At 36.6% G+C, this 17,014-nt stretch overlaps 1 protein-coding gene across 1 annotated transcript; it reads right to left on the bottom strand.

Annotated features, from left to right (window-relative positions):
- Positions 1-827: 827 nt before the first annotated feature.
- On the bottom strand, positions 828-16,998 carry DUS2 (dihydrouridine synthase 2). Its single transcript, XM_014880832.2, has 16 exons — positions 16,935-16,998; positions 16,470-16,609; positions 15,547-15,592; positions 14,756-14,847; positions 13,771-13,814; positions 13,015-13,075; positions 11,711-11,758; positions 11,049-11,114; positions 9,577-9,647; positions 9,104-9,190; positions 8,817-8,985; positions 7,750-7,871; positions 4,927-5,070; positions 3,677-3,764; positions 2,973-3,046; positions 828-1,763 (listed from the first exon to the last, which is right to left on the bottom strand). The coding sequence occupies exons 1-16, from the start codon at positions 16,996-16,998 to the stop codon at positions 1,526-1,528; spliced, it is 1,554 nt and encodes a 517-aa protein (XP_014736318.2). The 3' UTR covers positions 828-1,525.
- Positions 16,999-17,014: the final 16 nt, after the last annotated feature.

The following is a 17,014-nucleotide window of genomic DNA, read 5'->3' as shown; positions in this document are numbered from 1 at the left end:
AAAGGGCTACTTCTGAAATTTCTGATTAATACTGCAGAATTTTTTAGTGCTTCAGAGTAAAATTGTAGCACTAAAATGATATCAAATGTAAACATATTAAAGTGCATTTACTGCAATGTACAAATGGAACAACAAAAACTTCCTTCTTCCTAGACCTGTAAATTTGTTAAGTTCGATAATCTAAACAGCAGACATTTTAACTTCACAACCCTGAATATTATTTGATGAGATACTGTTCTTCCTTTTTAAAAGGATGGTTTAATTTGGCACTATCACTTCAGGAAAAGAATCAAATTTTTAAATAGAAAGATTCTTTATGAATTACAACCAAATTGATTATATCTTGTACATTCTTCATACAAAGTACTTTAGAGATCATGGCATGATATATTCCCATCATTTTGCTTTCAGACCAGAGCTGATAATCTCATGATCCCTCACACTGTTGATGGAAATTAAGTCACCGTTTCAATAAACTGTTAATAACAGAATGTCTGAATTCTTTTGGCATTCTTTTGAGGATTCAGAAGGCGAATTTTAATCAGACAAGCTCAACTGAGTTGCCACGAATCAGACTGGGTCTGTATCCTCTCTTGGCATGCAGCATTTACTTACAGTTTACTAGGAAGTTGTGATGATGGAAAACAAAGAAGAGAACATGGGCCTTTGATCAAGACCCCTTGTTTCACCACCAGCTGATTACTGAGACAAACAAGGTCACATTTCAAGAACATACAAGGGCAGATTTGGATGGCCATTACTGCAAGTAACCTACTTGTAGACATTTACGAGGACTTTCAAGTTCAAAAGACAAAAACTCAAAGGGCCTTCATTCAACAAAGTCATTGCTACCAGGCTTGGCTCCAGTTCCTTACTGGAAAGAGACAGTTGTTAACACCTAAGACCAGGAAAGGATGGTTAATTCTACTGTCATATTTATGAAGGGTAAAACGTAGGAGAAATTATCACAGAAGAATGTTATTTTAATGCTTGTCTTACAATTTTTAAGTCCTTCTCTGTGCAAAAAAACTTTTTCTTGATACATGAGAGGAGTAAACAAAGTTTGCAAAACATGCATAAAACTCAGTTGACACAACCATTTCTACTTTGCTATTAATTATTTTTCTACATTGATTTTTCTGATTAACTACAGTTTCAATATACAGTTCCACTCCTTTGCTTGTGGATGATGAATTAACATATCTCTTACCAGCAAACTATAGACTCATTAAAAATAAAAAACAAGTAATGAAACCAAAGACAAAATTGCTTTGAAATACCTGATATTTTTAAAAAGTTTATTACTGGGATTAACTTCTCTGTGTTCTTTAAAATCAAGTTCCTAATTATCATCTGAAAGGCACCATAGGGACAGTGAGTGGTGAACAGTAAACATCTTCGTGGCATTTTTCACAACTGGGAAATTCATCTGTCTCTGAGAAAATCCACATAAAATGTGAACAGCAAGATATACAAATAGGAGCTCATTTGTAGCTGCATAGGCATGAAACTTTTAATTTCCATGCTATCGTGGCATCTTCAGTACATTGATGTCAGAAGTGTCTTCAATAAAATTAGCTTTTTTATGAGAAGGCTCAGCAGGATCCTCTCCATGGTCTCTGCTAATCAAGAGCTCCTGGTCTCCCCTCTTGCGTTTGTTAATCAGGTGATTTTCTCCCTCACAGAGCTTTCCCTCTGGGACACCCAACGTTCTCAGACAGACAATAGCTGCAGCCTGTTCTGCCAGTTTCTTGGACTTGTCCCTGAAGAGCAAGCACACAGAGCACATGTAAAAGTAGAAACTGAGGTCTCTACATTGCCAAGAGAATTTCCTGTCTCTGATGCAACATCATGAAACAAAGAGCATCTGTAGCCATCTCACGACAGAGGAACAAAACAGGTCAGTTCCAGAAATTATTTCAATCTTGCTAGGTGTCAAGTGTTGATGTATCACTCCTGATGAAATATTCCTAGAACATCTGTCTCTATCAGGTCTTGTCTCTCAAACACTCTCCATTTCAAAGGTACACAGCCAATGTGTTTTTGGCCCACACAATCCTCAGAAAGGTAACTTCTACAAATCTGATCACTAAATAAAACTGCGTTATGAAGAATCACTTTTCTTGAAAGAAGCTCAGGTGTAAGTATACTCTCTGGCATATGCACAATTTTATTGATGCTGACAAAAGCAGGAACTGTTCCATAATAATAAAAATTCTGTCAGTTCTGAGAAAGACTGCACATCACACATTTATGGAAGTCAGTATTTGAAAATATTTTCTTCTCAAACTTTTGTATCAGCTGACCATAACTTCCTACAGTCTCTGAACAGGAAGGCTGCAAAGCAGTTGTGTGCACTTGTACTGTTTAAAATGTTCAGTGCTGAGCTCCAGCTTTGCAGTTAAATCAAGATCACCTTAGGTGCAAATGCCTCAAGTCAACTCCAGTATTAATGGATGATTGTATAAAATATCATCATGAAACTTCAGAGCAGCCTTGGATGTAGCTGCTAATTAACTGTGATCTCCAAGAACTCAGTGTACTGTCCTCTACTTCACTGGATATAGACACATAGTCCTGATTTCTTATTGAGAATGGATCTCCTGCAGTGGCTGACAACATAACCTCCTCCAGCATTCCCCTCTGCCTCCCTTGGCTTCTTTCTGAACTCATCACATACAGAATGGAACTGGGTCACCTATTTGCTCCCCTTCCAATACAACTTGTGGACTAACACGAAGTGAATTACAATCTGTTTAATTGATTATGCCAGTGCTTATTTCCTCTTGTCACATTCAATTCTCAGAAGTTTTTAATCCTTTCTCCCGCCTAGAAGTAGCTTTAGGAGGCAGCTTTTAGCTGACCTTTATCAAAGTCAACTGGAATAAACTGGAACACCCTTTTAATGTAAGTTTTTAAGCAACATTTCAGAAACAAAAATCCAGCTGAAAAACCCATTAAAGATGGCTTACCACAGAGTCGATCGGTATTTCTGCTCAGCCACTGTCACTACTGAACAGAATAATCTATCCAGTGGTCTTTGAACCTGTAGAAAAAAAAGAATTAAAAGGGAAGAGGCTGTCAAAAATCAGTCATGTAATTTACAGAAGAAACAACATCATCAAATTCCTTCACAGTTATACAGACAAGAATAACAAGTAACACAACTTTTAAATTACTCTAATTCACACCACATATTTCACCATACATATTCAACATTAAAAAATCAAAAAATTGTCCAAGCTGCAAATATTTTTGCTTTACAAAAATAAAAAGTAATCAAATAATGTCCCCATCTAACCAAACAGGTGCTCCTGTCCCATACAGTTTCTATCTGCAAGAGTGTGCAACAACAGAGGAAACATTCTAAGACTTAATTCTTTACTTCAGAGAAGTAGCAAAAGAAAGTCAATCATGGGCGTCTATACAATGACCAAGAAGTTACAGCAACTTTTTTCACACATGAACCAAAAGCAGACTGACTTTTAATTCTTTAAGTTCTAATAAAATAAGTTGCTATTTTCATACCTGTGTGCATTACTATTTTCTGCAGCTGCTTTCTGAAAGAGCTACACCAGACTGGGAAGCAGAATTTCTCACTGCCTTGAGTCCTAAAATATTTAATTTCATATACAATGCAGAGGAAGAGGTTTGAAAGGGTTTTTCACTGACTTACAGTTTCATAAACAGGCTGAGGATGCTTTTCTTTCCTACACCATTCCAGAAGATACATTTTTGGAGTGATCTGTGGTGGATATTCTCGCCTAAACAGAAAAATTTGTGGTCAACAATTGTGTACAAAGTTCTATTTTAAAACAGACAGTGCTGCTTATTGTATTACTTCTACAAGTTATTTGAGGTTTAATTTTACAGCTCAAATTATGAAAAAGATGCTTCTTCCTCATTAGATAACTCAAGCAATAAGTGTGACAAAACATCTGAAATAAAATCTGAAGTCTTCTATTAATTCTTCCCAAACATTTACATCCTGTAGTAATGCAGCTAGAGAAAAGATACCAGAAAGGAGATTCTATCTAAATATGTGACACAGAAGATAGATACAATTTGGTACTGCATATTATAAGCACCAATTAAACACTAGTAGGAAAAAGGAGAAGCTGCTTCTGTTACAAAGCAGTAATCAAATGAAAAAAGGGTAGAAAATGTAGGAATTTATTCAGTTACTGACACAGAATTACAGCCACTTGCACATGGCAGAACAAAAAAATTCTAAAATCTGTATTCAGTTCTCAAAGTGTCAGGTAATATATCCTTTAAATATTAAAGCATTATGACTGGCTTTGTGGAGTATTTTACATATCACGCATTACATATCAGCTGTTCTTGAGCTGTTTGATAAGCCTATTAGCAAAAAACAGCAAACAGGAGTTTAACATTGAAAGTAACATCAATTGTATAGACTTTCCAGATTATAATTTAAAATTATATAAAATAGAATTCAACTCCATGAATTGAATTTTCAAGGAATAGCTTATCAATGGAACACATTTAGACTTCAGATGAGCACGTTATCTGCTTAGAAGAGTATTAAGAAATTTCTTCAAGACTTCTCACAGAAAAATTATTACATTTTAGTCAAGTTTCACTCCACATCTTTGTAATACACTTTCCTATATAGAGATGCTATTTTGTTTTTTTCTTTTAGAGCACTCAGCACTTTTAACAAGTTAACTCAGACAATTAAGCAGTCTCAGGAAGCCTGGAACTAAAGAACATCCTACAACATCCAAATGGCACAAGAAGAGTGGTGGTTACGCAGTGATGTTCACTTACTGCTTCGTAGGAATTCATTCAGTAAATGCTGTTTTGCAAATTATCATTTTCAAAATACTGTTAAGACACTGTGAACCTCAAAGTTGTTATTCAGAGATGCAAGAGAGTGAAAAACTTGATTTGCATGCTTACTTGTCAAATCTAACAGCCATTTTTATTACATCTGGATCTTCCATTTGGTCATCTTCATCTTGTGTCTTGGTTTCTAAAGATGTTTTCTTTGCTTCAAAAATAGCTGTGATTTCTTCATAGAAGTCACCCATTTCAAAGACTTCACTATTCAAACAGAATTCCTTTATATTAGAGATCTGTTTATATACTTTTCTATCTTATTATGACAGAGAAAGAAAACGTAGAAATCAGTTGTGTTTACAGTATATGTTAAGAGTACAGAGAACAAAGTGGAAGTGTGGCTGTATTCTGCACAGTGACATTGAATTGTTTCTCTTTCAATTCTTATCAGACATTGTTGAGCTACAAGTAGAAAAAGAATGTTCTGATTTGCAGCACTACATATGCAATTTGTAGCCTGAAAGTGCAGGCAGAATCAGTCAGAAATACAGGTCCTGCAACGTTCAAGTTATTAGCTCATTTAATAACTTGCAGTTGGATGAATCAGCAAACAAACATCCCAGAGTGACTCCTGGTGCATCAGCTCCACAACAGTAATGCAAGCAAAAAGTAGGAAAAAGAATCTTCTTTTAATTATAGTGATTAAAAATACTATAAGCAATAAACACTACAGCATCCAAACCCCTCAAAATCTCAGATTTTCTGACTTCAGAGTACTATTCACAAATAGCCCAAATAAAGAGAACGAGCAACCAGCATTTTAGTCAAAGGCAAAAAGCCTCAAACCTTTTTAAATTTCAAATTCATGGCAGGCTGGATCAACTTTGAAAAACTGAAACTATTGATTTTCTACAGATGCTAATGGCAATAAAACCTGCAGCATGAAAGGAACTTTTACTTTCTGTTATGAGGATGCTGGTTGATATGGGGCTGTTCAATGACAAAACGAATTCTGCCCACAAAGCTGTTTCCAATGCTCCAAGCAAAAAAGCAAAGAAGCTGAACAATACCAACTTATGCTTCTAAAGGAAGGCAATTTATTACATACTGCTATGCAAATGTTTTGTGGGAAGAGCAGCAGGCTGTTCTCTTGCATTCAGCACTGAAGTTAAAGCCCAAATGGCTGTAACCCATCCTCACCACCAGGAGACAGCAGAATTATGCACTATTTTAGTCTGAAGATAAACTGGTGCATTTTAAAAAAGTGAATGTTCCTCAGTTATCTGGACATGAAACAGGTTGTTCACAACAGGGGTTAAAAGACCAAGTTTACTGGCAGAAAGCAGTTTCATAAATTTTCAAATGGATCTCAGTCCTGCTCTCCTGCACATGCATTGCTTTAGCCCATTTTGAAGGCAGTATTGCATCACATTGTACAAAAATGGAAGAGTTTGATTTTGGAAGCACCTAAAGAATTGTTAGGCATAGCACATAAACCCCAGTTTTACACTAGATCTCTATGCAGTGTATATGTGTATGAACTGTGACACCTCTAATTAACAGTGCAACACTGTTACTTTACAGTATTTATTTTACATACTGTTAATTTTCCTATTCAGGCAGCAGCAAATACCACCACCCTTTGGGCTAAAACTTTATTGAAGTTGCAAAACATTTGTGTTCCAATCTACACTCTATTTTTTTTTCCTAAACTCAAAATCCATAATCAAAACAGATAGTCTGTTAGCACACTAAAACATGTTAATATTCTTTAAGTTGCCAAAGTGAAAAGTAACTTGCAAAATTTAAATGTTGTTCATGGATTCCACTGCTCCTTTAAGAATAATGAAGTCTAGCTCCCTTTATGCAATACAAATTCCCTTCATTGTACTCTAATGTAATAATCATGGACAGAAATATTTATAGAAAGCCAAAATTGGTAAAGGCAATAAAATGGCAAAAGGATTGCAGACATTTAAATTCATTTTGAACATGAAGAGAATGCTGATTGCGGTTTGCTAGAAACCAATAAATTGTTTTTCAAAATATTTCAAGCTTTCAACATTTCCATCAATTTTCATACACATTAGATATCAAACAGTTTCAGATTGTTCGTTTTATAAAAAACAAGGAGACCTTTCCCCTCCCTTCTATCAGAAGGATAATTGTAACACACAACATGGATATGATACATGCAAGCTCACAGCTTCATTTTGTTCAGTTTGGGATATGTCCAAACCGGAATTCCCCTAATTCTGCATAAAATCTTTATTCACCTGCCTATTTCATGGTTTCTTTCACAATTTTTGTTCTTTCATTTCTGTCTCTCCCACTGAGAAATTTCACCCAGTCTGTTTCAGATGTGCAGGATGACATGATTCTTTAAAGCTACTGTATTTCCTCGGAAAGATTGCCATCATTCATTAGGATATTCCAGGTATGAAAAACAGCAGAAAAAATTACATTTAAGTACCATCCAACTGGACAACCCTGATACACAGTTTTGAGTTTCTAAGTGTTCATTAAAAAAAAATATATTATTCCAGTAACATTAAAAAACCCACATGCAAGAGGGAAAGCTATATCAAATAAATATCCTTGGAAGAAGACAAGTTCCACAAAATTTCAGACAAGCGGAAATTTTTCTTAATCACTTCATGTAAACACTGGATAAATGCCTGTCACTCAGTGAAGCACTACTCAAATTAGTGTGCTGAATACAGAGAGTTTTAGGGTTAAAGATAAAACATTTGAGCATGGAAAACCATCTGACCTGGAAAAGTTTATTCTATTATTTTACATTTTCAATCTGGATTTTTTTGGGGGTTATTTTTGGGGTTTTTGCAACTTCTCGTGACAGTGTGAAATGCCAGGCAGTGCTAGACAGTGAAGTGGTGTGCAGGTCGGACAGAGCACCACTCCTTTTCTGAAGTCCATGCTTACCAGATCTCCTGTGTGGACTGTGCAGCGTGCAGCTTCTTACCCTGAGTAGTTTCCAACTGTTCTCTTAACATCTGACACAAGCAGTACTTAGTGTTGGTGTAGTGATTATCATATCTCACTGCCTGATGGAAAGAGACAAAGAATTCAAAAACACACCAATTCATCTTCTATACTGCACATGCTCTCTTGATGACTTCCACTACCATTTTTGAAAGGCAAACCACAGTGCAGTTTCCTCAGTAACATATTCAATACTACCCATGAATGTGACTATAATCTGATTATTTTGGCATGATTTCACGAAGTAAAGTTCAACTGACTCATATACTTCTAAAGAAAGAGTTGACCTGTTTACATCATTGACTAGCAATGCACTGACATTTTAGTAACTGCCTAATAGCAAGCTCAAATTTAAAAAAAATTAATTGATGACATGATCAAAGTTACAGATTTCTGACTAATTTCCTATTACATCATTAAAATGTATTTTTTGTCTTTTGAAGAGTGGATAAAACTTTATATATTAGATGACTTGGCTAATAGAGCTACAGTACTACAATACAGTATTACTTTATTGACAAATCATTCCCTTTGCTTCCCTACTGTGAATACTTCTTGTTAGTATTTGTGAAAAGTAATTAATTTCTAAAAGTGAATCTAGGAGTAACTGAGTATTTACTTCATTTTTCTGTTCAGTGTTGTAAATTCAATATTGTATACTGTATACAATAATCTGTTCAATTTGTACAACTGTGACTTCGAAAGAGTTGGATTACATATTTTTAAATTTCTTGACATTTTTAGACAGCCTGGTACACCTCATGAATGTTCCCAAGAAACTAGGGCTAAAAAGCATGTTTTCTGAGTATGGATTTCTGAACTTTTTTTTTCTGAACAAAATCAAACAAAGGAAGCAAGGGTTGATTGCAGGACTTATGTCACATGCACTATATTAAAATACCCCCAGAACCAAGTCTTTGAAATGGAGTTAAGATACTGCAGTAAGATTTGGATTAACAATTCTAAACAATGTTAATTACAAGTAAGATCTTAAAAAAAAACCATACATATTTGATGTAATCTTGCATGACATCCTTCAAGGGGCAAAATCCATCTTTTCTGAAAATAGAGGGGTTCCACATGGCAGCACGAGCAATCATGACTGATGAGGCAGCTGTTGCTTTCTCAAAGGTCTCAATGTCCGCATATTCTTTGATGAAGTCATGAGATCCTCCACTAAAAATTAACAACACTAATATAATTAATCATAGTTCTTTTTCCATAGTTTTCTTTTTCCAGTATTAAATCTTAAGTACATGCATCTGACCATAATGAGCTAATTCGTCCAACTTACTTTGCTATTACTGGAATGGAGACAGCTTCAGATATGGCCTTGATCACATCACAGTGGACAGGGTGCTGAGGCCTCTCCTCTTTCTTCCTTTCCAAGAAACAAACAAAAAAGACAAGACAAAGATTTCTTGTGGAATTTATAGATTTCTAAACCACAGCAGACATGACACAAGGATTATTGGGATATACTTGTTTCAGCTTATTTATTTTATATGTTTGATTTTTTAGATACAAAGTAAGCAAGATAATTTTATTTTTATTTGGTCTTTGAGAAAAAATATTTAGGAAAAGAGCAGCAAGCAGTTAAATTCCCTAATTACTGAATTGATTTCCTAGAACATTAATCCAGTTAATGGTTGAAATCTGAACCACGTATTACATTTAGAGTATAGAGTATACTCATATCAGTCATAGCATACTGTGCTACAGTCAACAATCAACAAAAAAAATCTTTCTTGCCTCAAATCAATTTACCTTCCATGGACTGCAATGGCAGCAATGCCAGTTTTCTCTATTCTCTTCACCAGGTTCACAGTATCCTCAACCTGAGGGATAAGACAGACTGACATGATTTTAATTCAAAGCAAAAGGAGTAACTATCATGTGACCATTGTACAAACAAATGCTGGAAGTCTTTTTTTATCAAGAGGCCTGTGGTTCCTGTCTTTTATCAATAACACAACATGTACAACCATTTAATACATACTTCAAGTAAAGAAATACATGCTATGGAAAAAATAAGAATCCATTTTCAATGCTTCCTTGAACCTATAGATTACAAACTTTCTCAAACCAGGTAACATAATACTCTATAGCAGGAGAGTATTTTCCAACAGCTTTTCAGCCTGTCAATTGAAAATGATTGGAACATTTGATTAGCAAGTCCTCTCTAATGACTACTCTGTAAATTGTAATTAAAATTCTTTTCAGTGAGAGGATGCCTTCTGAAATCAACATGCAATCACATAACTATAAATATTCCTCTCAGATGTGCCTTAAAAATGTCAACCAGCATCTAAAAAATTCTAAGGATATTCATGTATGCCAAATAAATCAAAAGGCCCAGTATATCTTCAAAGAGGTAAAATGCTCTTAAAAAGCAGAAATAAAGTTGACACACTGCTGTATTAGCCTGTCTTATGCATCCTTAGGGAAAGGGAGAATGAAAAAAAGGTAAGACAAATTTTCCTTTCAAAAGCTGGAGGAGTATCTATGACTAATCCCAAACATGTCAAATTAAGCCTGAAAACTGCAGCATGTACCAGCTGGCAGGGATGCAGAGACAGAAGCTCACCTGCTGTCCTGATGGATGACATTATGCAAAACCAGCTTGAAAAAAAAGGAAGAGGCTCTAGGATAAAGGTGTCAGTTCTCTAATTTAATACTTCAGAACCAAAATGATCTTAGACTGGGTTACTGATTCTTTTCACACAAGCTTCATTTGTTTATCCCAACACATAAATGACTTCTGAACAAAGCTGGCTCAGGTACAGTTCATCCATCTACTGAAATATCTATTTAGGTCATATGCAATCATAGAATCTAGGCAGGTAATTAAATACCCAACTGCAAAATAATCAGCCTTTAAAAGAGAAGGCTCATCATCTCTTGGAGGTTTAAAAATATGCAGAGAATTCATCTAAGCAAAAAAAAACCAAAACAAAACCAAAGTAAAGAAGCTACATCAGCTGTAAAAAAAGTCTGGAAAAAGATTCTGAAAAAGGCAGATCCTGTAACTTCATTGGCTGCTATAACTGCAAGAACAGGAAAACAGTATGGAATTTAAAATCAATCTGAAAGAACAGAAAACAATCATCTATTGGCTACCCGATCTGAAAAACAGGAATTAACAGCAGTGAAACATACTAGAACAACATATATTCTAACTGACAGTAAATCAAAGAAATAACAGCTGAACACTTCAGCACAGTGAGTTATGCTCTTACTGAGGGCAAAATGCGGATTTTGCAGGTTACTGGTTTACAAATTCCTTTAACAAGGGTAGTCAATATCTGAAAAATAAGAAGACAAAAACTTGATTACAACAGTGGCATTATTAAAACTCTTCTCCTTTCTCTCTTAAAAATAAGTTAAAATAATTTAACACTGTTTACTATTCCTCTACAAAGAATCTTACATGCTAGACAGACATATACAATCTGTAACTCAATATACAATTTTATCCAGTAGATACACAAGCCTACTTCCAGTCTAAGGTATTTTTACTTCCACTTCTTTGTTGATTTCAATTGGATTTTTAGAGAGGAATTAACTGCTGCTGGAGTTTCAACACTGCTTTTAATATGACACGACAAGTGAACTCTGATAATTTCAAGTTACATGCACAGACACGTAAAACTCACAAATATTGCACCACACTGAAAGTTTTCAAACTGAAAAAAAGAAGGTAGCAATTTTACAGTCCAGATAAAGGCAAGGAGAACTAAATCAGGAATATTTATCTATAACCTTAACTCCAGTGTCCTAAATGGAGTATTCCACTCTAGCAATCACAAATTTTTTGTCTATGCAACTCATTCCTGCTGCCAGTAGAGCACAGTGCACAATTCTTTCCAAGGCAGCTCCAACCCCACCAGGTGATACTTACAGACTCTATTTTGTCAGGATCAGACAGCAGTGCTGCTCCCATACCTCCCTGTGAAAACAGACAGAAGCTGTCACCCACTAGGCAAATACATTTTTCAACTGGATTGTTTTGCCTAATAGTAGACCACAACAAAAGCTCAATGTTATATTAAGGAAAAACGGCAAAATTTAAAATACAGGAGTGTTACTGAATCCCCTTTAGGCAATATTTCTTAGATCTGTATCAGAATAAGTAAGCAGTAATTCAGGACACCAACTTGCTCTCATCACTTTAGGGAGCAGACAGGATTTCAGAAAGCTATTTTTAGCAAACATAATCATCCATTTTCCCCTCATTAAGTGACAGCTGAACAGATTTACTGTTTTAACATTAGACAATACAGTTGAGAGATCTTTATGTACTTTCTGTCTACACACTATATTTTAAAAAAGAGACTAAGACAAATTAAGTGTCTTTATTGAACAGAAATAATGTACAATTAATGTAATTATGAACAATTTAATATTTTAGCTGTTCTTCCCACACTGTTTCATCTACATACATAGACGCAGAGGCCAACAACTTTTTTGTACAAATTTTTTTAACCCAGAACGATTGTTGGAGAATAACCATTCACCAGCAGTTGAACTTCTGATCTTTCACCCTAGTACAAGACAGATATTTTGGTGTTTTGCTCTTATTTATGTTTCCATGGAGCATTTGACATAAAAATGGAGCGCCATGCTCCAATTTATTGATCCTTTATCTCTACACCAAGTAGCTTAAAAATCCTAACAACCAGTTTGAATGCTCTGTTCTAGTCACAGATACAGGACTAATTTAGAACTGCATGTGTTTTATTAAAAACTAAATAACAAAACTAAGAAAAAACAGGTTATAGCTGATCCATTGTCCTCCCACTTAAAACTGACAAATAATTGAACTCAGTATTATTAAGTTGTGACTGGTTTTTGCCATCTATTTGCTCGGATGACAAATTGTGATTTCAATTTTTATTAAGGCTAGGTAGAACTTATTTCACTCACCCAACAAATTAATGACTTCAGAAAAACATTAAAAAGCCCTAAACAAATCAGTTCATTTTATCTGGCCTTTAAGAATTTAATTTTCTAACAGCCTATGTTATTTTAGGGTATTAGGGCCAAGACACCTTCTACAGTGTTCTGTTTACTACAAAAAATTGAATTTAATTTTTCTCTGCATCAAAATTTTACTGCTTGAATTCGAAAACCAGACCATGTATTCCACACTCCATACCTTCAAGACAGAAAAGGCTCATTTAAGAGCAATCAAAATCCACTTGCCTTTGTAGAATATTCTTTTGGGCATCCCATGTTGATATCAATACCAGCCACGTCACTCTCTCTGAAAGAGAAGGAAAAATTAAAATATTTTTTAGCATATTAGAACAAGAATCAAGAAACAGATCTCTTTCCAGGTCATTTGTTCCACCATCATTAAGGCGTAAATGAGAACTTAAGGTAAAGTTTATTTGAACTTCTGAATTTTTACCTTCTCACTTATTTAAGTTAAATATATAAGTCTTAATGACAGTCTGAAGAGCAGACTGTCCACAGATTTCAATAACTAGTGCTGTGCAGAAGCTGCAAATACTCATCTTAAATACCTTCTATATATACTTAATCCTATGTAAAGTATATCTACCACTAAATTCACCACTATCACTAGAGCAGCTCCTATTGAAACTTCCATCTGTTAAATGGAAGCTTAAAATCACCTTTTTGAGAGCCACTTTTCATTCTCCACAATAGTTTTTGGATGCTTTAAACCACAAACAGTAAGGGACATTTTCAGGTATACTGGTCTTGCAGGTGTGCAATATCCAGGGAAATTCACACTGAGAGATCAAAGAATTCAAGGACACACTTGCACTAGCAAAAAGCCATTCCAGCACAGAATTTATGCAGCTGAACTTTTCTTGGTTATATCAAGAACTACTTTGATGCTCTCAATCATAAAAAACTCTTCTACAATAATTCCTCTGTACAAATAAACCCAGACAAACCCATGGTAGGAAGGGGTGAGAGAAGATGACTTACACAAGCTTAGCTACTGCCAGGGCTCTTTCAGCATCTGCTGAACCCTGTTGATAAAAGAATAGGGTTTTATTACAAAATATCATCAAATCAATAAAAAAACAAGGTGCTTACTTGCACATGTGTACAACTATATTTGCTCTGAACATTTAGTACAGACAAGAGACCCACTCAGAGGCACACTGGATACTTAAAACATTTACCTACAGCACATACTGGAGTCAGCCACTAGATGATAAAAGGTGATCCAAAAAAGGATCCAAAGAGGTCTGCCTGCCCTCTTCACCTATAGCAATATCAAATGTTCTTAGCCCCTCAGCAAGATACCTATCTTCATGTTCTTAAGAAGCTCCACTAATAACAATTCTACACACTACAAGCAACCTATTTCAGGGTTACATTACAACTGAAAAAGGTCTTTTCAGTATCTAATGCAGACTACTCATGCTCCTCCTTCCCTCCAAGCCCATCATGTCTTGTCCTGCACAGAATGGTCTCTAAGAGCAAATTACTGTCTTTTTCTCTTCAGCAGAGAGAATCTTTAATCCATTTTGCGATGCTAATGCACACATTAATCCTCTCTTATCTATACTGAACAATGCCATTTCTTTCAGTCTTTCCAGTGAGAATGTTTACGAACGGTGCAAAACCAACATGTGATCAGACATCAGCACAATTTATTTTCCACATCCATAAGTTCAGAAATATATCTAAGACAGCTGTTATAAAAACAAGCTGCTGCAGAACACAGAGATTATCTTAATCATCTGTTCTGGAAACAGCTGTAAGGAGAGCTTACAATGTAGAATCTTGATTTGTACCAACAGTTCAGAAGTTCTGCAACACATTTGGTGTGAAACTTTACCTGCCCCTGAAACACCAAGAAATTGACAGTCTGCATCAGGGAGAGCCGCTTTAGACTGACATCAACATGTCACCAGCACTTCCTCGTGTAACTGTGTTGTTAGGAATGCATCTGGTTTCTTACCATTTGGAAGACAACACGTTCTCTTTCCCTTTCACAAGTTCTGAAAACAACTCTTTCATTAGGTGCAACAAAGTCCACCGTTTCAAGTACTTCTGTATGAAATGAGAAACAGATAAAACAGACAAAAATCTATACAAATGTAAAATTTTAACAATGAAAATTTTAACAATTTTAAATTATTATGTCATTTGTATGTTAATGAAATGCCATCAAAGTCATTTGATGTTCTTTGAAAATTATCAAAGCCCAATGATGACTCAGCCAGAATGAACAGTACTATTTTTGGGAAGGAGCAGGAGGAACTTCTGTTTCCCAGCAGAGACACTGCAAACAACTGTTTCTATGTCACTCAAACAGGGCCTGGTCTCAAAGATACCTTTTTAAGAACTTGCAGTGACAATCATGTTATTCTAAGTCCAGCCCATGGACTTCAAGTTAATAAATGAATGATAAACAGTGAGATCTTGTATGTGTTGCTTCCTTACTGCAGTAGACTAAAAGGTATGTATATGATCATGTCACAAACAGCTAACACTTAAAAAGACTCATGATTGGAAACTGTCTCTACTGCAGTCCAAACAAACTGAAAGTTTGAAACTCTAGAACAGCAGACAGGCCTAAGGTAGCACTTCAAGAGCCTGCTGTAAGCCCCTAGACACAATTCAGTGAGATTATATGTACTGACACACCACTATAATCGCTAGAAAAATACTTTTGAGAAATAACTACTCTTTCTCTTAACTAGAAAAGAGTCTTCTTACAGGTATTATCAAAAGAAATGCCACACTTACCATTTACAACTCTCTTACACTGCAGCATCTTTATGTCAATCAGCTCCTGAGTAGAAAGGATAAAAAAAACTCTATGAGTTGAATTGTTTCAGCCAGTCAGCTCTAAACAGTTGCCCATTTTATTAAATAATTATCTAGAGAGACCAACTCCTCTGAGCAACCTGTCCCAGTACCTCAGCACCCTCTGGTTAAAGAACTTTTTACTAAAACCTAATCTCAAGTTCTCTTCTCTTTAATTTAAAAAACTATTCTCCCTTGTTCTATTGTTATCTGTCCTTGTAAAAAGTTCATCTCCCTCATTTTTTAAAAGCCCCCTTTAAGTACTGGAAGGGCTCAGTGAGGTCTCCTCAGAGCCTTCTCTTCTCCAGAGAGAACAATCCCAACTCTCCCAGCCTGTGTTTGTAGGAGAGGTGCTCCAGCACACTGATCCATCAGAGTGGCCTCCTCTGGATCCACTCCAACAGGTCCACATAGTTCTTGTGCTGAGGACCCCAGACCTCAATTTCAGCCAGCTTTAAAAAAAGTGGTTAAGAAACAAGGACAGTAGTGCTGTGAATAAAGATATGGATGCACAGCAGAGCTAACCAGATGAGACATGAGGTCGGTCTTCAAAGTTCCTTCAAAGTTCTGACTCTACTGAAAAAAAGAAATAGAAAAGAAAAATACTACACTCCCCCCAAAAGCGCTAATAAAGTACAACTTGAGGAAATTGTTACCATGTTTTGTCTAAATTACTTGAAGTTACTGAACAGCGTTAAAATATGGATTTGCGTAGCTGAGAAATGCTTTAATAAATAATCTTCTTTCCTCATTTTTAGTGGAAATTTATATGCGAAAAGAACAACTCATACAGTGAAAAAAGTCCATTTGTACTTTTCTTAATGTTATCAGATAAAACCGCCTCATCTGCTCCTTCTCCATACCTCACAGTACACGATATCGGCACCATAGTCCAGAGCAAGCAGACGCATTGGCAGTGTTCCCACTCGCACCATCGGAGCCAGGATCTTCTTTCCTCTAAAGCACAGCGGTGTGTTCACCGTCATTCCTGTCGCTGTACCACCTGAAAGAGACAGCCCGGGGGGACTGCCGTGGGGTGTCATTTCCTGCCCGCGAACACAGAGGAGTCCTTTGCCGGGAAGGGGCGGTGGCTGCCCCGCCAGGTGTGACAGGGCTCGCCGGGCAGCGGGGACCGGGCTCACCCGGCGTGAGGGAGCCGGGGGATGCTCCCCCCACACGGGCTCCTTCCCGAGCGAGGGACCCCTCAGGGCCGCCCCTGCCAGAGCCCTCAGGGCCGCGGCTGCTCCCGCGGTGGCGGCGCGGGGAAGGCTCTCAGCCGGCAGCGGAAAAAGGCGAAAGAAGGGAGCGGCAGCGCCCGCCACACTCACCCTCCTCGCGTGGCTCTGCCGCGGGGCGGGGAGAACCGGGGCCAGCGCCTCTTTCAGGCGTCATCGGACAGCGCCGCGCC

Source organism: Sturnus vulgaris, chromosome 12, assembly GCF_052056855.1.
Source record: "Sturnus vulgaris isolate bStuVul1 chromosome 12, bStuVul1.hap1, whole genome shotgun sequence".
Lineage (NCBI taxonomy): Eukaryota > Metazoa > Chordata > Aves > Passeriformes > Sturnidae > Sturnus > Sturnus vulgaris.
This window is presented reverse-complemented; position numbering and strand designations above follow the sequence as displayed.